This window comes from Zootoca vivipara, chromosome 5 (assembly GCF_963506605.1).
Source record: "Zootoca vivipara chromosome 5, rZooViv1.1, whole genome shotgun sequence".
Lineage (NCBI taxonomy): Eukaryota > Metazoa > Chordata > Lepidosauria > Squamata > Lacertidae > Zootoca > Zootoca vivipara.
Window position 1 is genome coordinate 85770428 of NC_083280.1, and position 24162 is coordinate 85794589.

Consider the following 24162-nt stretch of genomic DNA (forward strand, 5'->3'; position numbering starts at 1 on the left):
GCAGGGTTTATTTTTGCAAATCCATACTGGCTCCTACTAATCCCTACATTGTTACCAATAATCTGAGCAAGAAGTGTCATTGCAAAAAAAAAAAAGTGGTTGGAATAGCAGACCATGTTTTAGGACCCAGGAGTCATAGCTTTAAAAATCACCAGCTTTAATATAAATGAGTGCAAAACATAATTATTTGGGTTTGAGTTCCATGCAAGCAGCCATGTGATACCAGTATTCAACCTCTTTCTCTTTCAGCTGCTGTCACAGCCTCATTGTCTGTTTACAAGTACTGTACCGGTAGGTTAGTGAAGAACTCTGTTGAATAGGACTTGTTCTCATTAATGATACAATTCCAGAAGCTCCCCTTCTAGATTTTATCATATCAGAACTCAGGATTCTCTATCGCTGCAAATACAAGAACACTTAATTTCTGAATATGGGTATGTAAGGATGAGGTTGATTCTATAGCAGGGTTCAGCAAACCTTTTCAGCAGGGGGCCAGTCCACTGTCCCTCAGACCTTGTGGGGGGCCGGACTATATGGGGTGGGGGAGAACGAATTCCTATGCCCTACAAATAACCCAGAGATGCATTTTAAATAAAAGGACACATTCTACTCATGTAAAAACACCCTGATTCCCAGACTGTCCTCGGGCCGGATTTAGAAGGTGATTGGGCCAGATCTGGCCCCCGGGCCTTAGTTTACCTACCCATGTTCTATAGTGTTCTTTAAGAGCGAGTGAAAAAGAGGTCACAGTATTACCCTTACAAAGTTATGCAGGAAAGGTGCACAATTATTCATAATTTGCCCACCCCTCCAGTGGAGAAAGAACTGAAATTGAAACATTGCATTGGAAGGTTTCTTCAGTATTGAATTACAGATCAATTTATCAAACTGATAGCACAGTGCAGTTGAGAAAAGTGAAGGCAGGGGATATGCATGCCTTCTCATAATATTGAGGAATGTCTCTTCCTTTCCACTGTGGCTCGAGTCTTTAAGATGAAAGGCATACATTCTTTCAGAACTTGACAGGTGCTCTCAGGTGAAGAGCTGGAGCCAAGACGCATTCCAGCATTGAAGAGGTATCTTTAAAATGATGCTGTCATGCGAGTCAGGCTGGGTTGGAAGGTTGAATAAAGATTGAAATGCTGGAAGTAGTACAAGAACATTCCTATATATAATGCTAGATGGGGGCATTTGGTTCTTGAACCCGGGGGGGAAGCAATTTTGCACACATGTGAATGTGCTTGGCTCCTTCTTCCTTCAAATGCTGTTGCTTACCATTGTATTACTTTGCTCCTGGACCACTCCCCAGGGCTCTCCTAAGAAATTCAGGGTGGGTGTCTAACGATCCTTTGTTTTCCATTACAAAATGCTCAACTCTGAAGGTAACAGATTTTATTTGAGCAGGGGTCTTGCTGAGAGATGCTTGTCTATTTGTAAAGCTAATATCTCTCCCGCTACACCTGCTGCCTTCAGTGAGAAATGGTTAGGAGAAGAAGAAGTGGTGAAGAGAAAGGAGCAAAGGAGCTATCCAGCCCTGGGAAAGAGAGACACAATTTTCAGATCTGGCTTGCAACTAACAGAACCTCTCATTTCCTAATCTCTCTCTCCCCCCCCCCCTCATACCCAAGTCCATTGTACCTACAGAAATTAATACTACATACTGGACACATTTTTAAGTGCTCAGATTCTATATTTGCCTGAACGAAGTATACCTGCCAGAACAGCAAGTTTATTTCATTTTGGAAGTTATCACTCAGGTACAATGGCTCTATGGATTCACTAGCCTGCTGTCTGAGGAGAACATGCATTGGCCTTCTCCTTCAGACCTTTTAAACTGCTGGAATCCTGTTGCATGCATTTCAGATAATTCTGTTGCCTTCTACCCTCCCAGGACACTTGCTTCTTGAGCCTCAACAAATGCAGCCTTTAAATTGAGAGGCTCTAAGGAGCAGCCACAGTTACCTCCACAGGTCAAGCTGCCACTTCTTTCGGCTGTTACGGCATTTTTAAAAGAACTGTGTAGCAGCTGAAGGCAGTTCAGGGCAGTGGAGAGACACAGGGGCAAGGCAATTGATGAAATATCTGTAGGGACAGGTGCAGCATCTCACACACCTATTACTACTTTTTTCTGTTCCAACAGGTATGCTTTATTGGTTTGTTTGTGACATGCTGAAATTTGTGTTCATTGCAAATCTCTGGGGAGCTGCTGTGGCTAAAAAGGTGGTTTGGCTCACACCTCACGTCAAACCCTAGTTAATGTTTAATGCGAACACGTAGCTTGGTAGCACAGGCTGCTTTATTCCTCCCCCATTCCTGGCTGCAGCAGGATGAAAAAGCCACAAGCTTTGTTTAGTCGTGTTGACCAAACCTGGACTTCTGTTTGTTCTGCCTCACCTCTCTAAACGAACCAGAAGCAATATCCAAGGTTTGTTAACCACTTGTGGTTTGTGTGGGGAAGACAAACCATAAGCCCAGGTTCAGATGTTGCAAGCTAAAACTTGTGGTTTGTTGCTCCCAGTGCAACTTGGCCAAAAGTGGGGAGGGAGTGAAGCAGGTCACACATTTACATTAAACCATAGTTAAACATTAGGTATGGATTGGTGTGATATGCGAACACAGCCAGTAAATAAATAGCAATAAAAACCTCTCCTTCCTTGTCTCCCTTGCGAATACAACTTACCAGCTATTTTTTGCTTCACTTTACCTCTATTAAGGAAAGGGACAAATCTGATATTAGCTTCTAGCTCCTTTTGCTGTTGTGTCTCTCTGACCAGAGCAAATATTTTAATTACTGGCACGTTTCTCCTTAAGCATGTGATGACTCCCTTGGGGCAGCCTGTGGATGGCTGCATAGGAATGCTTACCTGGAAGTAATTCAGAAATTATGACTGCTCATATTCAGTTTGGTTAGTAAAACAGCTATTCCTGGATTGGTATAGCTTGACCACAGTTGTGCATGCATTAGTAACCCTTGGAGAGGCTGCGGCTGGTGCAGAAAATGAAAGCTAGGTTGCTTGTAGAGGCAAACTACTGTCAACGTACAACAGCCTGCTTTAAGGATTCACACTGGTTGTCAATATGCTACTGGATCACGTTCTGGATGTTGGTACTAACGTATAAAGCCCAGGACCAGATTACTCGTTGCTGTAGTCTTTGGGAAAGTTTCTTCTGCAAGTTCCAAAGATTATGGAGCAGGGCTTTCAGCATGACTGCCCCTGTTCTGTGCAATAGCATTCCTGTTGAGATACAACAGGTGCCCACTATCTGTACTTGACAATTTGTTCCGACAGAATTTCTCTGCTAGATAAACGAGTCTTTGCCATGATTGTCTATTTTGTATGGTTTTAGTTTTGTTCTAAATTTAATTTTTTTAAATTATGCCCAAATAAAGGGTTTGTCAAATTTAATCATAATTATCTCTGTTTCTAAGGTTGAGAAATGAGTGTCAAAATGGCACCTTCCTGATGAGGGAGGTGTCAGCAGGCTTGGGAGAAGCAACATTTAGAGCATAAATACTATTGAGGAAGAAAAATCCAAAGCAGCCAAATGAGGACTGAGCATGCTCAGTGACTGTGGAATGCTGACTGATAGCAGGAGTAGGGATAGAATGGAATGAAGTGGTTGGAAACCTGAATAGGAAGATTCCACGCTGCAGCATTTTGTTGCAGCCCCTGCACTATCAATTTAAATATGATCTTTTGAATACAAGATTTTGATTTTAAAGTGGTATAGAATTCCACCAACCCACTGCATATCCCTAATAGTGTCTTTTAAGAAGCATCCATATATTTGTCCTCTTGGGTGATTCAAGTTCTCGTGTCTGAAGCAGATGCCTAGTTCATTTAGGTCCCTACCACTGTGGATGACTAGACCTTGAAGAGCTGTGTTGCATCACTCGAATTAGAGCAGTGACCTTTCTGTGCACTTTGATTGTCAGGACATGAGGTCTCTTTTCTCAGTCTAACGTCTGCAGTTGGCACTCTGCCTGCTTGTGCTGCTTCCAGTCAGTTAAGGTGGACTCCAAAATTGCTGAATGCTGAAGAATATGGTTTCTAAAAGGAAACAACGATTGATATTTTAGAAGGAAGGATACAAATCTCAGATTTTACTAATTCTGTCTGCGGTTTATTAGGCAGACAGTGAGCAACTCCAATTAGAATGTGTATGTGCCTTAAATGTTAGGTTTGTCTACGTAATTCTATATGTAGATGGATAGAGACACTTCTTTTATAGAGCTCTTGAAGATTCAAAACGATGGGATTTTTTTCTTCTGCTGCCAGGATGCAAACACATTACAGTGGTACCTTGGTTTACAAACTTAAATCTGTTCCGGAAGTCTGTTTTTAAACCACAACCATTCTTAAACCAAGGCGCACTTTCCCTAATGAGGCCTCCCGCCGCCAGTGCCCTTCCACCATTCAGAGTCTGTTCTTAGACCAAGGTAAAGTTCTCAAACCGGGACACTATTTTTGGTTTTGCGGAGTTTGTAAACTGAATCGTTCTTAAAGTGGACTGTTCTTAAACTGAGGTACCACTGTACTATTTTTGTATTCCACCATGTGCCTTTGAAGGGTAGTAGAGCTTTTTACTTGTGTAACCACACAAAAGTCCTATGTGGACGTAAGATTGGTTTCTCCTAGTAACCCTTTGCACTGGGAAGGAACCACAAAATTTCTACCTTCCATGGTTCGATTTAATCGGAGTGTGGTGTCAAGTCCGCATCAGTTGTGACCATGGCTTTTACACTTGTTAGGTTTCCACCACTATCCATAACCAGAACTAAGGCATCTAATTTGAGTTGGCCATGGTTTACAGTGATGGGAATGGGGGTGGCCCTGTGGTCTAAACCACAGAGCCTAGGGCTTGCCGATCGGAAGGTCGGCGGTTCGAATCCCCGCGACGGGGTGAGCTCCCGTTGCTCGGTCCCAACTCCTTCCAACCTAGCAGTTCAAAAGCACATAAAAGTGCAAGTAGATAAATAGGTACCACTCCGGCTTAGTCATGCTGGCCACATGACCCAGAAAAACTGTCTGCAGACGAACGCCGGCTCCCTCAGCCAGTAAAGTGAGATGAGTGCCACAACCCCAGAGTCGTTTGCGACTGGACTTAACTGTCAGGGGTCCTTTACCCTTACCTTTTTACAGTGTAAACCAATGTAAACAGCGACACTGATATAGATATAAAGCAACATCATGATTGAAGCAAACCATGGAAGGGAGGGGTAAATTTCTGCAGAAAAGAGGATGGGGGGAGTACACGAATGCGTAGCCTGCTTTTGTTTCTTCACCTTGGTTAGGCAATTGGGGTGTTGTATTTGTACCAGGTTACAGACAGAATGTTGAATCCATTGATTTATTGCAAACAACACACATAATACTGGAAAGGAGCAGAACTTCCATGCTATCTTTAGACTTCAGAATGATCCTCCTGGAGAATACACGCCTGTCAAGATCTAAACCAAGTAGCCTTGGAAGACATGACACTAGTTACCGTACTTCTCTCCATAATACAATGTTTGCTGCCCAAATAAAATAAATGCAGACTGAGTTTCAGACAACAGTGCTTTCTTCAGGCCTAGTAGGGGGTATACTTTTACAGTATGCCACTGCAAATTGAGTGGAGATGTTCATCTGTCTACAGAAAAGTAATGCTTCTCTCACCCTTTCTCATTTTATAGCTCCCCTTTTCAGGGCTGCCAGCCAACTGGAAACTTTCCCACCATGCAGAATGTATGCAAAAAGCCTTCCCTTCAGACAAAGATATTCTCCATAGAACCCTTTTCAGCAGCAAGACATTATTATTGGTATGTTGTGCTTGACATAGGCTCAGCCCTGATTGGGCTCCATTATTATTATTATTATTATTATTATTATTATTATTATTATTATTATTATTATTATTACGACTATGACTACAACTACGACTACCAGTAGTTGAGAGTGGGGACATGTCAGCTCCCTCATATCAACTAAGGTTCACCAAGGGCTAAGACGTGCATTTCTAGTCCTTCTCTTCTGCTTTTTAATTGTACCTAATTTGGAGTAAATTGACTCTAGAGAAGTCATGCTCTTCTATAAGGCTTTTGGTACTGATTGAGGTTGGGTTGTTTCTATAAAGGTTTGTTTTGGTTACCTCTCATTTGGTTTTGTTACCACTTCCTTATAGTGTGGCTTTGTAATGGCAATGCTCTCTTGACTTTGTTTTATATCTGGTTCACAAGTTGCCTAGAGTTCATTTTACAAATAAAGGCAGCTTATGAATTTTCATGGTCATAAACTATCTCCATTGCCACCCATATTGTAAATTCTAATAATGACACAGCCAGGGAGGAGGAGGAAGATGAGTTGCTGCAAAGATTTCAAAGAAGCCTTTGTTTTTATGGGAGCAGTGCTTAATGATGTGTTACTAAAAAGGAGTCAGAGGAATAAATATATAGCTTAAACCTGCCCCGGCTGCCATAAAAACAGTTCCTTTGCTTCCCTCACAGTGTCAGATACTGCTGCCTGGTTAAATTATGTACATTAAGCATTTTTGTATACATTGATGCCTGTTTTACCCAATTCCATTCTTGCTTGCTGTGGAAAGGGACAAGAAGTTCTGCAGGAGTCTTACTTTCCAAGCTCTGGAAGTCCCTTTTTGCTTCTGGGAGGCCACCAGCTTTTGAATACACGGGTGCAGGAGGCTGCTTACGCAGTGCACTGAAGTGCCTTTTCCATGACTACCCAGTATGATAGTGGAAGCATTTATAAACAGTATATCTTGGGGGGAGGGAGGTTTCTGGCAGAAGCTGCAGTCTTAACACAACAGAGATTACCGATCATACCTGATAGTATTGCTTGCTTATTACATTTTCTCCCTGCGTTTTCTTGAAGTGGCTCACAACAGCCAACATGGACTTGCAGTAATGAATCGCTCAAGGCCACTCAGAGAGGTTCATGGATGAAGAGGAAGAACCCACTTCCAAAAACTGGCCATAACACACACTCCACCTTCTCAATTTGCAGTCCTTGCCACTGTCATTAAGACTTCCTGCTTTGTACCACTGGAGCTCAAGCCGTTCTGGCCACCCTACTGCTCGGAGATGCCAATTTTCTCCATAGACAACATGAAATACTGTATCTGGTCATCTGTAGATTTAATTATGTGAGATGGAGCAATGTCACTTCTTTTGTTTTACGAGCAAGCTGCTTGCTGTCTGTTCTGTAATCCTTTGCAGGGGAAACTTGTCTGGGTTTAGCAGTACAGTCGTACCTCGGGTTACGACCACCTCGGTTTGCGAACAGTTCAGGTTACGAACTGCGCAAACCCGGAAGTGTTTTTGCCCCCCGCGCGCATAAGCCGCGCGCGCGTGATCGCGCGATTTGCGCATGCACAAAGCGCGAAAATCGCGCGATTTGCGCATGCACAAAATGGCGGCACCCATCGCGCTCGGTTTGCGAACTATTCGGGTTACGAACTGCGATTCGGAACGGATCGCGTTCGTAACCCGAGGTATTACTGTATAGGTATATAGATTGTTGCTGGGCACTGTGCTCTCCTTCACCATGTCATTCTGCTTCCCTCCCCCCATCCCCGGGCCCATGCTGACACAGTTCCAAAAGTGTTTCATGCACCTTGTGCCAGCTGGCATACCCTCTGGCACTGAGGCCTTGTTAAAGAGATCAGAGCTGACAGATTCTTGAGCAGCAATCTGATATAGGCCTTTAATTTGTGTGTGTGCTCATGCTTGCATGCTTGTAACAAACAGAGGCTTGTTAAGAGCTTTGCAGAGACTTCAAATGGTGCATTTGTTTTGCGCACTCTCCTGGCTCTCGCCGGTGTGCCACAGGGACCTTTGCTTCTGCATGCCACTCAGCCAGTGTTTGGGCACTCCATCCCTGCATGCTGCGGAAAGGGACGAGGAGCCGTGCGGGAGCCCTTGCATTCAGATACTAGCAGGTAGTGTCAGTGCCAGTCTTTGTAAACCAGACACAACATTCAGCACTAGAAAAGGTGGGGTGATGATAACATTTGCCACCTCCTGGACTGCTACTGAGAGGAAAGATGCAAAGAAACACACTTTGTTCCCATGAGCACCCCGTGTCTTGTATAGTATTTAGTGCAGTTCAGCTTCACCATAATTTCTTTGATAGCTTTGGTCCAAAACGTTGCAATTATGTTGTTGCTCACACACCATGCTGCCTTCTGGCTCCTATTTTTATTTTTACAAAGACTCATCCCTGCGAGACTTAACTCAGAGTTAAATTATTGTCAGTGGGACATAACACTCTCAAAGCTGAAGAGAATGATGAGATGGTGGAGTTTATTATTGAACTGGTTTAGACTATTTTCTGTGAAAAAATTGTGTATTATTGTCCTTCTAGTTGAAGATTTATTCTCTGTTGGTCAAGTACAAGACCGTTATTTTTAGTGGTTTTTTAAGGTGAGATAAATGCTATGCACAGCAGCTATATTTTAATTTCTAAAAGAATAAATGCTTGGGCTTATATTTATCTAGAACAGGGGTAGTCAACCTTTTTATACCTACTTCCCACTAATGCATCTTTCTTGATGGTAAAATTTTCCTACCGCCCACCTAGAATCCTGAGGCGCCCACTAGTGGGCTGTAGGGACCAGGTTGACAACCCCTGATCTAGAACATCTGCCCCCTGATCCCAAACAGTGACGGGGTGTCTTGCTGCATTTGTTCATTGTGGAGGGAAAGTTCCATTGCACATAATCGAGGCACCCATATCTCTTAGATAAACAAATGAGGTAGATCAGGGGTCCCCAAACTAAGGCCTGGGAGCTGCGTGCGGCCCAATCGCCTTCTAAATCCGGCCCACGGGCGGTCCGGAAATCAGCATGTTTTTACATGAGTATAATGTCTCCTTTTATTTAAAATGCATCTCTGGGTTATTTGTGAGGCATAGGAATTTGTTCATTCCCCCCCCCCCAAAAAATATATAGTCCGGGGCCCCCACAAGGTCTGAGGGACAGTGGACCAGCCCCCTGCTGAAAAAGTTTGCTGACCCCTGAGGTAGATGGTAATAAGAATCCCTCTCCTTAAAAAAATAAAACAAAATCAGCTTTGAAAGTAAGTCTACAGAATTGACTTGCCTATAAAATGTTTAGATGCTTGCCTATCTACCCATACTTAACAAATTATTATTATTATTATTATTATTATTATTATTATTATTATTATTCCTCTTCCTCTTCCTCTTCCTCTTCCTCTTCCATCGTCCTTCATCTGAGGATCACAGGGTGGTTACAATATTAGAACAAAAAAATACATAACATGGTAGCAAACCAAAACAATAACCCCACCACCACCACCCACTGTTTTATTACTTATTTATTAAATTTCTATGTAACACTAGTCATTTATGTATGGTATGTAGATGGCCTGAAAAACACCTCTCTTCCCTTAGGAAAAGCTCCCGACCTGGTTGCTGGGAGGGTTTCTGGTTGCTGGGAGGGTTCCTCTCTCTAATCTGTTTGCAAGTCTGTTTAAAATGGTTATGTTGCACCCTGCCATGTTAGGGTGGGGAAACATGATGTGAGAGCAAAAGGATTTATTCTTGCTAAGGGCCACTCTCCAGAGCAGCACTATGTTGTTTGTTTGTTTTTTTGTTGTTGGTTTGTTTGAAGTTACTTTTCTGCCTGTAGCCACTTGAAATATTCTTTTCCTGTGTTCCTGAGCCCGTCCTATTAGGTTTCCTTTCATCTCACCTAGCATTTTGTGTGCTTTACATCCTTGTGAATTGGGATATTAAATTTGGCACCATAATCACTGGGCAGTTTTAAGTAGTATAGACCTAAATTTAATGTTTGTATTCTTATTCTTTTTCCTTGTGTCTAACAGAGACCCTTTCCTACCAATACATATTTTAACAATTTCAGGGGGAAATCAATCTAGTAATAAGGGTTTATCGTGGGTTTCCCCCCAAGACCCATTTACCTGTGCCCAAGTGGGATTAATCAAATCCTGCATTTTCAGAATGAAAAATCTATGCAAACTTGGCACTTCTCCTTAAATGTTGAATATTGCAAAGTGCTGAGTGAGTGATGAAATTCCATAGGTTCTTTTTTCTCTACTCATAGTGGCAGACTTTGGAAGGCAATATCTACATGTTGGTAACATGAATGAGAAAGTATTCTAAAGATGCAGTAGCTAAATAACAGCTTGGGAAATCCAATTCTTCTCTGGGACAAGAGTCTTTTAATCTGTTTTCTTGCCTGACTCATCACATAGCCCTGTAAATGTGATACCAGATCAAGAGCCAATAACTGACCTGCTGAATCTTGCAGATTCGTGGTAGAGATGGACTATGAGCCAAGGACACTTTACTTTTCATATCCTAAGTTATGATGGCTATATACCCAAAATGAGGCTTCTGAGACACATGAAGGGAAAATCACCAGAAATAAGAAGGGGGGGAGAAACTTCAGGATGGAGAACCTTAACAGGGATGAGGTCCCCAAACAGCTGAGTCTGAACTGAGAATGCTCAGTGGTCACAGAATGTCATGGGAGAGGGAGAGAGGAAAAGAGGGAGAAATGGAATGAAATCCCCTGAAAAGGGTATGCTAGGCTGGCTGGAACCCTGAACAGATGTGCCCCCGCATGCAACATTTTGTTACAGGCAGGAATGGGGAGTCTGTGGTCCTCCAGTTGTTGTTGGGCAACAACCCCCATCATTGACCTATTGATCATGCTGAATAGGGCTGATGGGAGTTGGATTTCAATAGCATCTTGAAGGCCACAAAGTTCCCATCCCACTTGTTAGTGAGTATATCAGAAGCAAAATGATGTGATTCTAATCCGCAAGCACACTGTCCTACTGCCCTCTTCCCAAATCCCATCCGTTTGCCTGCCCTTAACAAGTAATTTCTTTCTTAATTGCAGGTTGCTGTCAACGGTGACTATCATGTGACGGGCAAGTCAGCCAGCTGAGGCAGCTCTTCAGTTTCGAATGCTTTCCCTACCCCTGATGCCTGAAATTTGCATCTGAAGCCAAGGAATTCAGAACTGCACATGACCCACCACCTTCCTAGGACTCTTCTGAGCAAGTGGAGAAGCGAAGGAGGAGGGCAGCAGCACTCAGAGGAGCAATGGGACTTGAAGGCCATGGTCACTTGAGATAAATGGCAGATCACTGGGCATCTAGTATTGTAGCTGCTTGCTTAAGCTTTATCCCTCTCTGCAGCCCACATTTCTTCTCTGTGAGCTGCCACTGGCTCTTCCGGTGGTGGCGTTGGAGACACCGAAGGCAGCTTGGTTGGTGCCAAGCTTGAGTAAGGGATAAGCCACGCACCTCACCATGATTCATCTGTGGAAAGTAGTGAGGCATGTGCGACAGCTGGAGCTCCACAGATTGATCCTGCTGCTCATTGCTTTCAGCCTGATTTCCATGTGCTTCCTGGCTTACTACGTTACCAACAGCCCCAAAATAAAGGAACCACCTCCGTTGCCCTTCAGCGATTGTAGCAACCAACACAGGGTTCTTATTCAACCCCAGGCAAGCTGGAGGCTTATGAAATCAGTGGACAACTCACGCACAGACCCTGTGGTGCTTGTCTTTGTGGAAAGCATCTATTCCCAACTGGGTCAGGAGATTGTGGCTATCTTGGAATCTAGCCGGTTTAAATACAGGACAGAGATCGCCCCTGGAAAGGGAGACATGCCCACTCTGACAGACAAAGACCATGGCCGCTATGCTCTTATTATCTATGAGAATATCCTTAAATATGTGAACCTGGATACCTGGAACAGGGATCTCTTGGACAAATACTGTGTGGAATATGGAGTGGGAATCATTGGCTTCTTCAAAGCAAATGAGAACAGCTTGCTCAGTGCTCAACTCAAGGGCTTTCCCCTTTTCCTACATTCCAATCTAGGGTTGCGAGATTATCACATCAATCCCAGTGCCCCGCTGTTGTATGTAACTCAGGCTAATGAAGTGGAGCAAGGCCCCCTGCCTGGTGATGACTGGACAGTGTTCCAGTCAAATCACACCACCTACGAACCTGTGTTGATGGCCAGCACCAAATCTTCAGAGTCAATCCCTCATCTGACCACCCACAGAGCTCTGCATGCTACCGTGGTGCAGGACCTTGGTCTGCATGATGGCATCCAGCGGGTCCTTTTTGGTAATAACCTCAACTTCTGGCTTCACAAGCTGATATTTGTTGACGCTATTGCTTACCTGACTGGGAAGCGTCTATGTCTGACCCTTGATCGCTACATCCTTGTGGACATCGATGATATCTTTGTGGGCAAAGAGGGCACACGCATGAAGGTGTCGGATGTAGAGGTAAAGTTGGGCATTTTCTGCATTTTCATGCCGATGGCAGTCAGTGGTCTGGATTAGGGGCAGGGGAACATATACTGTCATGAAATATAAATAGGGGTTAAGATCTACTAGCCATTACGGTATGGATTAAAAGGTTCTTTAATTCCTCCTCACTTTCTGCCATCTAGGTTATGTCATCTGCATATCTGAGGTTGTTGATATTTCTTCCGGCAATCTTAATTCCGGTTTGGGATTCATCTAGTCCAGCCTTTCGCATGATGAATTCTGCATATAAGTTAATTAAGCAGGGAGACAATATACAACCTTGTCATACTCCTTTCCCAATTTTGAACCAGTCAGTTGTTCCATATCCAGTTCTAACTGTAGCTTCCTGTCCCACATAGAGATTTCTCAGGAGACAGATGAGGTGATCAAGCACTCCCATTTCTTTAAGAACTTGCCATACCGGTAGTTTGCTGTGGTCGACACAGTCAAAGGCTCTTGCATAGTTGATGAAGCAGAAGTATATGTCTTTCTGGAACTCTCTAGCTTTCTCCATAATCCAGCGCATGTTTGCTATTTGGTCTCTGGTTCCTCTGCCCCTTCGAAATCCAGCTTGCACTTCTAGGAGTTCTCGGTCCACATACTAGTGAAACCTGCCTTGTAGAATTTTGAGCATAACCTTGCTAGCGTGTGAAATGAGTGCAATTGTGCAGTAGTTGGAGCATTCTTTGGCACTGCCCTTCTTTGGGATTGGGATGTAGACTGATCTTCTCCAATCCTCTGGCCATTGCTGAGTTTTCCAAACTTGCTGGATACTAACCTAATCTAAATCTCCATGTAGGGAAAAATGATTGTGTGAAGCAGGCCTAAGAGGAACACAGTAAGAAAGGCAGAAATTCATAATAACTTGTCCCTTTGTGAAAATGGTCAGGGCATGCCTCTATAACCATACTTCAGACTCTGAAAATCCTATCTATAATCCTGTGTTTATCAGTAGAACTTAAACCCAAACACCAGGACAATCCCTCCCAAAGCCGAGCAAGCAACACCCCTGTTTATTTCTGGAAATTGCTTACCCTCCTTGCATTACTCATTTTATTTATTTTGTGCTGTATTTATATGGCTTCCATTCTGCAAACTAGCTGAGATTGGATTCCCAGCCAGGGACCAGACCCACAGCTTCACAGATGCAATTATATCAGACATCTTCGGCCCTCTATTTGCCCCAGAAGGAAGACACAGTATAAGGTTTCTCAAGTGACTGCAAAACACACACACACACACACACACACACACACACACACACAACCTCAGACCAGATCATTCTAAAATATATTTTGTTTGGAGGTTTAGTAGAGTGAAATGGAGCAATAATTTGAGATCAGTGAAACAAAATTTCAGGCAAAGCAGATAAAGCTCAGATTTATCCATTTAAAAGAGGCTCTGTGGGTGCAGAGCTGGAAAGGTTAATGAGTTTTCTTTTTTTAAAAAAAAAAGCAAGAAATAATTTCATGGGTTTGTTATTGAGTTCTCAGAGGGAGAAAGAAGTGGAGGGGAATTTCCCGGTGAAAAAATAGCTGGTGTGTTTTCCTGACAAGTTACATAAAAGGGATTCAGGTTAGTCTAACCAAATGCCTAATCAAGTTTAAATATGATAGATCCTACTGCCTTGTCTCCGATTCAGATTGTGTCTTGGTGATGAAAATTGTTTTGGGGAAAGCATCTTTCTTTAGTGTTGCATATTGGACAGCAGCTTAAATCAGCAGTGCAAACTATGTAAAAAGACTTAGCATGCATGTTTAATTTGCTTGCATGAATTAGTTTTGCAGAATTTTGCAATCTATTTTTAAGGCTTTCTTAGTCAATAATTGGCAAAGGATTATTGTAGCTTAGAAAGCTGCAAGGCAACAGATGTATAGAACATGGGAAGAACTGGGCTTGTGCTGAGTGAGGATCCTGCCACTGGAGCTCCTCCTGAGCCAGCGCCTGGGGAACTTTCAAGTAGGAAATGGTCAGCTCTGCCACAAAGAACACCCCCCCCCCAAAAAATGGAAGTTGCCTGTCTTTCTCTTAACAAGATGTTTCCAAGATTTGCTGTCACTACCAAATTCTGTTTCTAGAAAATGCATGTTTTACACATCATCTGGAATACAGTAATGGATGTGTTAATGCAGCTGCATAGCCAACCAATCATGCACTTTTTTCTTAAAAGTCCCAAACTTACTTGTCTTCTAATTGGTTTCTGGATTTTAACTACCGTATGTTTTTATCTGCAGTTGTCATTGTGCACTGTTTGCAGAGCTTTTTCATCAAGTGGTTTGTAAATCTTTATACTATTTGTGTGCTAATACATAAATCAGGCTTCCTCAAACTCGGCCCTCCAGATGTTTTTTGTCCTACAACTCCCATGATCCCTAGCTAGCAGGACCAGTGGTCAGGGATGATGGGAATTGTAGTCTCAAAACATCTGGAGGGCTGAGTTTGAGGAAGCTTGGCATAAATAATTCTAGATTTTCTAGCATGTGACATTGCACATGCGCTGCTTGCAAGGCTGATTGAGAATGGTATAGCAAGGCAGTGGCTTGGGTAATTATCCTGCACTTTTATAAAATAATGCCCACAAATAATGACAAAGTGTTCTGTCCTGTGAGTGCACAGAATAATGCAGTAACGTGCAATTTCTCAGGCACAAGGCAGGCCAATATTTGATGAGCAGCCAGGTAACAACAGGACCTTGACTATGCAAGCAGTGCTCAAAGTGGTGTTAGGACTAGTATTTCCCCCTTCTCATGTTCACACCAAAGTTGAATAGCAGGAGGAACCTCTCTGCTCAGTAATCCTTCCTCCTTTACTGTAAGAGCAGGAAGCACTGGATATTATGTCCTGGTAAAATTTATTCCTATTTTTATAGGTAGTTAAAAGAAACAATTCAACCAGACCTAATGATGAGCTGAGTAGATGTGGCTAGTAAGAGGGCTTAAGGGTGTCCCCCCCCCCCACACACACACACACATACACTTGAACTGGATGGGACAAAATACTTATTCAAAACACTTATATATATGAAAACAGGGGTGTGTGTGCATTTTTAATCTTTTCATAGGCAAAGTTGTTTTGTAAGATAATGTAGTAAGCAACGATATTTAAGTAATCTGGCTGCAGAAAGCACATGGCACTGTGTTTATGTTATTGTTGATATATCTTGTACAATTCAGATATTTTGTGAGGGGGTTACAACACTGGAGTGGTTAAAAGGACCAGGTAAACTTCAGTTTGGGGAAAGGTATAAAATAAAATGTTAATAGGTGCAGACTTGTGTTCAGTATTGTAGAATGTTGGGGAAGAGGTGGAGTGGCCTACAGATAGAAGATTATATACATATGAATATTTCCCGCTTCCCTTTCTGTCTTTGTTAATGATTATGCATTGTGAATCTTCTTGGTACTTTAATATTACAACTGATTTTTTTTAGGTCAACAGTGAGCCTGCAGAGGGTGCTTGTGGTTTGGGGAATCATTAAAAACACCAGGATGAAAACATCAGAATGGGGGCTAGTTGGTACTAGCTGCCAACAATACAGTTGCAGCTGCCACAAGGAACAGGGTTGTTTAGGATTTATCAGCTGGCAGATATGTTGTCATAGTAACCCAAAGCAAGGCTTTAAACCTCCCTCAGTGCACAAAAGGGTAAGCCTCTTAGCGTCATCTCTTTCTCACTCATCTTCACATCAAACTTTCGCAGCAATTGGAGTCTGCTCAATAATGGTAAACTCAGGTGGCCAGTGCTGACAGGACTGTAGCCAAAATGGGGCCACCGAGAATCAATTGCTTAGTACAAAAAGAGAGAGAGAGAATTAATCCCTGTTGGGGCAATCCACACCCACCCACCCACCCACCCACCCCAAAGAACAGTCAAAGCAGGGCAACAGAATTGAAAATGAATTGGGAAAGTAAAAGAAATACTGGTGGGATAGAGAGGAGAGTGAAATATCTTGCTTGGAGGGAATGGCTGACTGAAATCCTAAACAGGAACATTTCTTTTAGGGCGGAAGATAGGCTTCAGCATTTTGTTGTATTTGTCCTGGTGTGGAAACAGGCAGGTTTGCAACTCCTATAGTTGCAGATCACCAAGAAGCACCCTTAGAAATGAGATGGTGTCACTTCCAACGAGGCCTGCGCTTGCACCTTTATTTTTCTGCACACTTGCCGTTTTTGCTTAGCCCTACAAGTGGCATACATGGCATTCTCATCCAGATTTTGGTTTGGGCAGTTTTACTGGAGACTATAAACTTGTCATGTATTAAATAACTATATTCACTGGATAATAGATTCTGTACTTGCATGGGGAATGTGTGAAAGTATGTGGCATATAGGGGAGAAATGTGTGGTCCCTACCTCCTCAGAAGCACATGAAATTAAGAAGAAAGTGCATTGTGCAGGATAGGACAATGGTCCTCAAACTGGTCTGCAGGCTTCATTCAGCTGGTTCATGGGATAATTGTAGACAAGGACAAAAAGGGGGGAGCAGTCCCACTCTACAACATCACTGAGCATGCCAGCCTCAACCCCTCTAATCCCAATCTTCTCACTTGAGCATGAAAGTCTGAAGGAAGCTTCTAAGCATGTTGAGCTAAATATTCTTAGAAGCCTCCACACACTGATAACTCACAACTTCAAACTGCAAGAGGGCATTCGGCCAAACATCTGAACTTTGTACTAAGTGTGTGAAGGCTGGGAGTGTTGGGGTGGGGGTGGGCATTAAGATAGTGGCACATGCATCCCAGGCCCCCAACATACATTTTCCCCTTGCATGTTCAGGCTACATATCCAAAGGGGAGAACTTTCGATGAACTGGAGCTTGTCGAAAGCAGGGCAACTAGGATCAAGAGAGAAGCTAGACTAGCATTCAGTCAGTCGAAATTATATCGGGTAAATGTAAAGTACCCTTTAAAAGGAACAAAGTTTAATTTTTCAGGTTTACGTAATATAAAAATGTGTCGTTCGGCAATCTGTTGTTATGGCAATACATTTAGTAGGCCAACCAACGTATTGCACAATAGTGCACAAGCTTTCAAGTTCTCCAGAACTCTTGATTAGATGGCTTAACAGTCTTCCAAGAAATGACAAAAGGTTGCTTCACTTCTTTTTCATTTTGGCTGAAGAGCAGTCCAAAATTATTTAAGTCAATAAAATTAAGTTTCTCTTAAGACATGTCCATGTTCTGCAAACTTGTAAATGTAAAATGAAACAATTATCAGGTATCATTATGAGGGGATTATAGCTTAGACACACTAGAAAACCTTGTAAATGGTTCAGGCATTCTTATTTTGTTATCTTTCTGTTGTGAACTGCCCTCAGATCTTCAGATGATACAATTATTATTATTATTATTATTTGTTGTTGTTGTTTAGTCGTTTAGTCGTGTCCGACTCTTCGTGACCCCATGGACCATAGCACGCCAGGCACTCCGGTCTTGCACTGCCTCCCGCAGTTTGGTCAAACTCATGTTCGTAGCTTCGAGAACACTGTCCAACCATCTTGTCCTCTGTCGTCCCCTTCTCCTAGTGCCCTCCATCTTTCCCAACATCAAGGTCTTTTCCAAGGATTCCTCTCTTCTCATGAGGTGGCCAAAGTATTGGAGCCTCAGCTTCACGATCTGTCCTTCCAGGGAGCACTCAGGGCTGATTTCCTTCAGAATGGATAGGTTTGATCTTCTTGCAGTCCATGGGACTCTCAAGAGTCTCCTCCAGCACCATAATTCAAAAGCATCAATTCTTCGGCGATCAGCCTTCTTGATGGTCCAGCTCTCACTTCCATACATCACTACTGGGAAAACCATAGCTTTAACTATACGGACCTTTGTCGGCAAGGTGATGTCTCTGCTTTTTAAGATGCTGTCTAGGTTTGTCATTGCTTTTCTCCGAAGAAGCAGGCGTCTTTTAATTTCGTGACTGCTGTCACCATCTGCAGTGATCAAGGAGCCCAAGAAAGTAAAATCTCTCACTGCCTCCATTTCTTCCCCTTCTATTTGCCAGGAGGTGATGGGACCAGTGGCCATGATCTTAGTTCTTTAATTCCTCCTCGCTTTCTGCCATCAAGGTTGTGTCATCTGCATATCTGAGGTTGTTGATATTTCTTCCGGCAATCTTAATTCCGGCTTGGGATTCATCTAGTCCAGCCTTTCGCATGATGAATTCTGCATATAAGTTAAATAAGCAGGGAGACAATATACAACCTTATCGTACTCCTTTCCCAATTTTGAACCAATCAGTTGCTCCATATCCAGTTCTAACTGTAGCTTCCTGTCCCACATAGAGATTTCTCAGGAGACAGATGAGGTGATCAGGCACTCCCATTTCTTTAAGAACTTGCCATAGTTTGCTGTGGTCGACACAGTCAAAGGCTTTTGCATAGTCGATGAAGCAGAAGTAGACATTTTTCTGGAACTCTCTAGCTTTCTCCATAATCCAGCGCATGTTTGCTATTTGGTCTCTGGTTCCTCTGCCCTTTCGAAATCCAGCTTGCACTTCTGGGAGTTCTCGGTCCACATACTGCCTAAGCCTGCCTTGTAGAATTTTAAGCATAACCTTGCTAGCGTGTGAAATGAGCGCAATTGTGCGGTAGTTGGAGCATTCTTTGGCACTGCCCTTCTTTGGAATTGGGATGTAGACTGATCTTCTCCAATCCTCTGGCCATTGCTGAGCAAACTTGCTGGCATATTGGGTGTAGCACCTTAACAGCATCATCTTTTAAAATTTTAAATACTGTAGTTCAGCTGGAATATCATCACTTCCACTGGCCTTGTTATTAGCAGTGCTTTCTAAGGCCCATTTGACTTCACTCTCCAAGATGTCTGGCTCAAGGTCAGCAACCACACTACCTGGGGTGTACGAGACCTCCATATCTTTCTGGTATAATTCCTCTGTGTATTCTTGCCACCTCTTCTTTATGTCTTCTGCTTCTGTTAGGTCCTTACCACTTTTGTCCTTGATTATGGTAATCTTTGTACGAAATGTTCCTTTCATATCTCCAATTTTCTTGAACAGATCTCTGGTTTTCCCCATTCTATTGTTTTCCTCTATTTCTTTGCATTGCTCATTTAAGAAGACCCTCTTGTCTCTCCTTGCTGTTTTTTGGAAATCTGCATTCAGTTTCCTGTATCTTTCCCTATCTCCCTTGCATTTTGCTTGCCTCCTCTCCTCCGCTATTTGTAAGGCCTCGTTGGACAGCCATTTTGCTTTCTTGCATTTCCTTTTCCTTGGGATGGTTTTCGTTGCTGCCTCCTGTATAATGTTACGAGCCTCCATCCATAGTTCTTCAGGCACTCTGTCCACCAAATCTAAATCCTTAAACCTGTTCCTCACTTCCACTGTGTATTCATAAGGGATTTGATTCAGATTGTATCTTACTGGCCCAGTGGTTTTTCCTACTTTCTTCAGTTTAAGCTGGAATTTTGCTATAAGAAGCTGATGATCTGAGTTACAGTCAGCTCCAGGTCTTGTTTTTGCTGACTGTATAGAGCTTCTCCATCTTTGGCTGCAGAGAATATAATCAATCTGATTTCGATGCTGCCCATTTGGTGATATCCATGTGTAGAGTCGTCTCTTGTGTTGTTGGAAGAGAGTGTTTGTGATGACCAGCTTGTTCTCTTGACAGAACTCTATTAGCCTTTGCCCTGCTTCATTTTGAACTCCAAGGCCAAACTTGCCAGTTGTTCCTTTTATCTCTTGATTCCCTACTTTAGCATTCCAATCCCCTGTAATGAGAAGAACATCCTTCTTTGGTGTCATTTCTAGAAGGTGTTGTAGGTCTTCATAGAATTGGTCAATTTCACTTTCTTCAGCACCGGTAGTTGGTGCATAAACTTGGATTACTGTGATGTCAAAAGGTCTGCCTTGGATTCATATCGAGATCATTCTGTCATTTTTTGAGATTGCATCCCATTACAGCTTTTGCCACTCTTTTGTTGACTATGAGGGCCACTCCATTTCTTCTAAGGGATTCTTGCCCACAGTAGTAGATATGATAGTCACCCGAACTGAATTCGCCCATTCCCTTCCATTTTAGTTCACTGATGCCCAGGATGTCTATATTTATTCTTGTCATCTCATTTTTGACCACATCCAGCTTACCTCCATTCATGGTTCTTACATTCCAGGTTCCTATGCAATATTTTTCTTTACAGCATCGGACTTTCCTTTCGCTTCCAGGCATATCCGCAAGTGAGCGTCCTTTCGGCTTTGGCCCAGCCGCTTCATCAGCTCTGAATATACTTGTACTTGTCCTCTGCTCTTCCTCAGTAGCATGTTGGACGCCTTCCGATCTGAGGGGCTCATCTTCCAGCGTCATAACTTTTATATGCCTGTTGTCTTTGTCCATGGAGTTTTCTTGGCAGGGATACTGGAGTGGCTTGCCAGTTCCTTCTCCAGGTGGATCACGTTTAGTCAAAACTCTCCACTATGACCTGTCCATCTTGGGTGGCCCTGCATGGCATAGCTCATAGCTTCTCTGAGTTATTCAAGCCCCTTCGCCACAACAAGACATTGATCCATGAATTATTATTATTATTATTATTATTATTATTATTATTATTAAAGAGGTGGTGAGGGCTGTGGGGAAATATAACTCTCCCAAGCATAGGCATTATTTGGGCATCCCCATATCTCCAGCATGGGCCCTCCTCCAAGTAGCAGGATGTGACTAACACTATTTCAGGGAGTAATCGTTTCTGTTATTTAATTTTGAAAAGTAAAGTTCTTGTGTTGCTTTCATACTGTTAAACCTTTGTCTTATAGTGGTCTGTTGACTAGATACAAATAAATGAATCTGAATCTACTAATAAATCTCAGCACATGAAAGCTCATACCAATAACAAACTTGGTCTCTAAGGTGCTACTGGAATGAATTTTTTTTGTTTTGTTTCGACTACAGCAGACCAACATGGCTACCTACCTGTTCCTAAAATAATATTTCTGTGCTACCATAAAGACTTGGTTAATGACTCTGTGTGTAATATTATTGTGAGCGTACTTATAGCTGCTAAAATGTGCATAGCAACCAACTGGAAGAAGGCATTTGCTCCATAAGCTAATTTGTTTCATTTCATTTCATTTTCATCCCACTTTTCTACCAAAAACGGATCCCAGAGTGACTTACGAATCTCAGTAATAACCAAGTAAAAAACACATTACGTAAGGAAAAGCGTTGGGGAAGAATGTGATCAAAAGGAAACTGGCACTATTTCTAAGCTACAGAAAATATATTTGATTTATATATGACTACAATTCAAATTTTACAATGTAAACCACTTCTGAATTGTATGGATTTTTTTGAAAATTGACCAGTTATAAAATAGTTATTAATGGGCAACAGGTGCATATCTTTATTGAAAGATGGGACTTTTATTTGCAGGATACAGCCATAAAGAAGGCATAGAGGATATGCTTTGGTAGTTAAATTGGCCACTGCTTTATTTTTGACTTTGCAGAAAATTAAAGGTAGACAAACATGGGTTACTATGTAAATAACAATAGCAGGTCATCACATTCAACTCTGGTTCCCTAGACAACATTTTAAAAACTGAGGCGGAAGCCTATGGTCCAGCTGGCCAACCTAAACATTTTGTGGATTAGTTGATCTAGCTTAGGGTTTGCCATATCTGAAGAAAGCTACGGTATGCACTATCTTCTCCTCAAAAACAGAACCCGAGGGCAAGACCGGAACAGGGTTGGTGTGTGGTGCTGTGCTCTCCTGGACATGCTTGCCAAAGACAAGGATCAGCCTTTAAAAAACCAATGTTTGAGGATGCTTGTGCATTGCTGCCAGCATGTAGGCTTTGTATGGAAGTGCCCTTCTTGTTGAAAAATCTGATTAAGAATCTGTTTTCAAGTTTCTGTCTCCTTCTCTTCCCCTCCTCCCCCCCTCTTATTTTTCAGGCTCTAATGAACACTCAGAACAAGTTGAGGACTTTAGTTCCCAATTTTACTTTCAACCTGGGATTTTCTGGGAAATTCTACCACACTGGTAAGCTGCCTTTGTTCTTTTCACCTGTATCTTTTCATATTTCTTAGTTAGATGCCATCCACACAGTCAGCAGCTGTGTAAAGTCTGATCTGGATCAGGATCCTGGTATCAAGTAAAAGAAGGTTTGTTAACCCTCTGGGCCTCACTGCAATTTTTTTGTCCAGGACAGATAAGTATCTGGCTTACAGGGACATGTAACCTCTACAGAATTTGAATTTGAATTCAGATTTGAACCTCTATTTGAATTCTTTGATTTGGGGAACTACTGGATCCAAGTGGTGTTCTGACAGCTCTTGGGTGCTTTCAGCACAATGGAGCAAATGGGAGCTTTTTATGCCAGGGAAGATAGCAGGTGTGGAAGCAGGGGGCTAATTTGGATCAGCATGGGGCAAAGGGTTAATGCCCCTCAGCTATCCGAATCATTTCCCTGGTGTGGATGGGAAACTGGTGCCTGCTGTCTGCTTTTAAAAGCCATTCATGCAAATGAAATGTTGTCTTTTCTGGTTTGGCTGTTTAGTGTCTGTGATGACTGACAATTGACCACTCCTTCCTTCCTTCCTTCCTTCCTTCCTTCCTTCCTTCCTTCCTTCCTTCCTTCCTTCCTTCCTTCCTTCCTTCCTTCCTTCCTTCCTTCCCTCCCCCTTCTTTCTAGGTACTGATGAGGAAGATGAAGGGGATGACATGTTGCTAAAGCATAGGAAGGAGTTCTGGTGGTTCCCACACATGTGGAGTCACATGCAGCCACATCTCTTTCACAACGTCACTGTGCTAGCCGAGCAAATGAAACTCAACAAGCAGTTTGCTTTGGTAAGGAGCAAATTCAACTGGGGATGTTCCAGTCTGTGAGAAGTTTGACCCCACTGATCCAAATATTGCCACCTCAACAATATTCTGCCAAGTTTTCTTTAATTTTATCCATGCATTGTTGCCTAGAGGCAATGTTTTACTCTTCACAGGGAATTGGCTGTTTACAAACCTAGTATAAATGTGTTATGTCATATACCCCAGACCCAAGTTCCAATTTACTAACTCACTTATTTACTTTTTGTTTTGAGATTTCTGCCTTCCTTCCATCCAGCAAACTGCTACCAATACAGGGAACAGAGGGTTCTTACCATTTGTGTTCTTCTTCCAGGAGCATGGGATCCCCACAGACCTGGGCTATGCAGTAGCCCCCCACCACTCAGGGGTTTACCCTGTCCATGCACAGCTCTACGAGGCATGGAAAGCTGTCTGGGGCATCCAGGTGACCAGCACAGAGGAATACCCACACCTTCGGCCTGCACGGTACCGGCGGGGCTTCATCCATAATGGAATCATGGTGAGACAATGAAGCCCCTGTTGATTATCTGGAGGAGAAACATGGCCACTAGCTTATTGGGTACTCATCCCTGCATTTTGAATGCTAATCTTCCCTGAAACTCTCAAACACGAAAGCAAAGGGAACACAAGAAAGAGTCCTGCTGGATTTTACCAAGGTCCGTGCAGTCCAGAGTCCTGTTCTCACAGTGACCAACGATGCCTCTAGGAGGCTTGCAAGCAGGGCATGAATACAACAGTACTCTCCACTTGTGATCCCCATCAACTAGAATCCTGAGGCATACTGTCCAACAGTGGAGGCAGAACATAGCCACTGTGGTTAGACACCCTTCATAAATTTGAATGAAAGTCAGTTCTTTGTAGCAATCATTAAGACCAGTGTAGAATTCCCAGTATGTAGGATCTGAGACAGAAGACCTTCCAAGTGAAGCCATGCAACTGCTCCAACAGTTGTGTCGCTGTTGGGCAGCTGAGCAGGAGAGGCTGGATTGATTCACGCCTTTAACTTTACATTACGTATTAATAAAGGACTCAGTTCCC

At 42.9% G+C, this 24162-nt stretch overlaps 1 protein-coding gene across 13 annotated transcripts in view; it reads left to right on the forward strand.

The window, feature by feature from the left end:
• Nucleotides 1-24162, forward strand: part of NDST2 (N-deacetylase and N-sulfotransferase 2) — a 103540-nt gene that overhangs the window by 63369 nt on the left and 16009 nt on the right. For 10 of the 13 annotated variants that reach the window (XM_035138178.2, XM_060275049.1, XM_060275054.1 and 7 more), the window contains 4 exons: nucleotides 10891-12298; nucleotides 22215-22302; nucleotides 22955-23109; nucleotides 23438-23623. In XM_035138178.2, the coding sequence (XP_034994069.2) occupies nucleotides 11306-12298; nucleotides 22215-22302; nucleotides 22955-23109; nucleotides 23438-23623 (1422 nt within the window). In that variant the 5' untranslated portion in view covers nucleotides 10891-11305. Of the gene's footprint in view, nucleotides 1-5677; nucleotides 5804-10890; nucleotides 12299-22214; nucleotides 22303-22954; nucleotides 23110-23437; nucleotides 23624-24162 lie in introns of those variants that run through there. The other 3 variants (XM_060275052.1, XM_060275055.1, XM_060275058.1) reach the window with 2 other exon arrangements.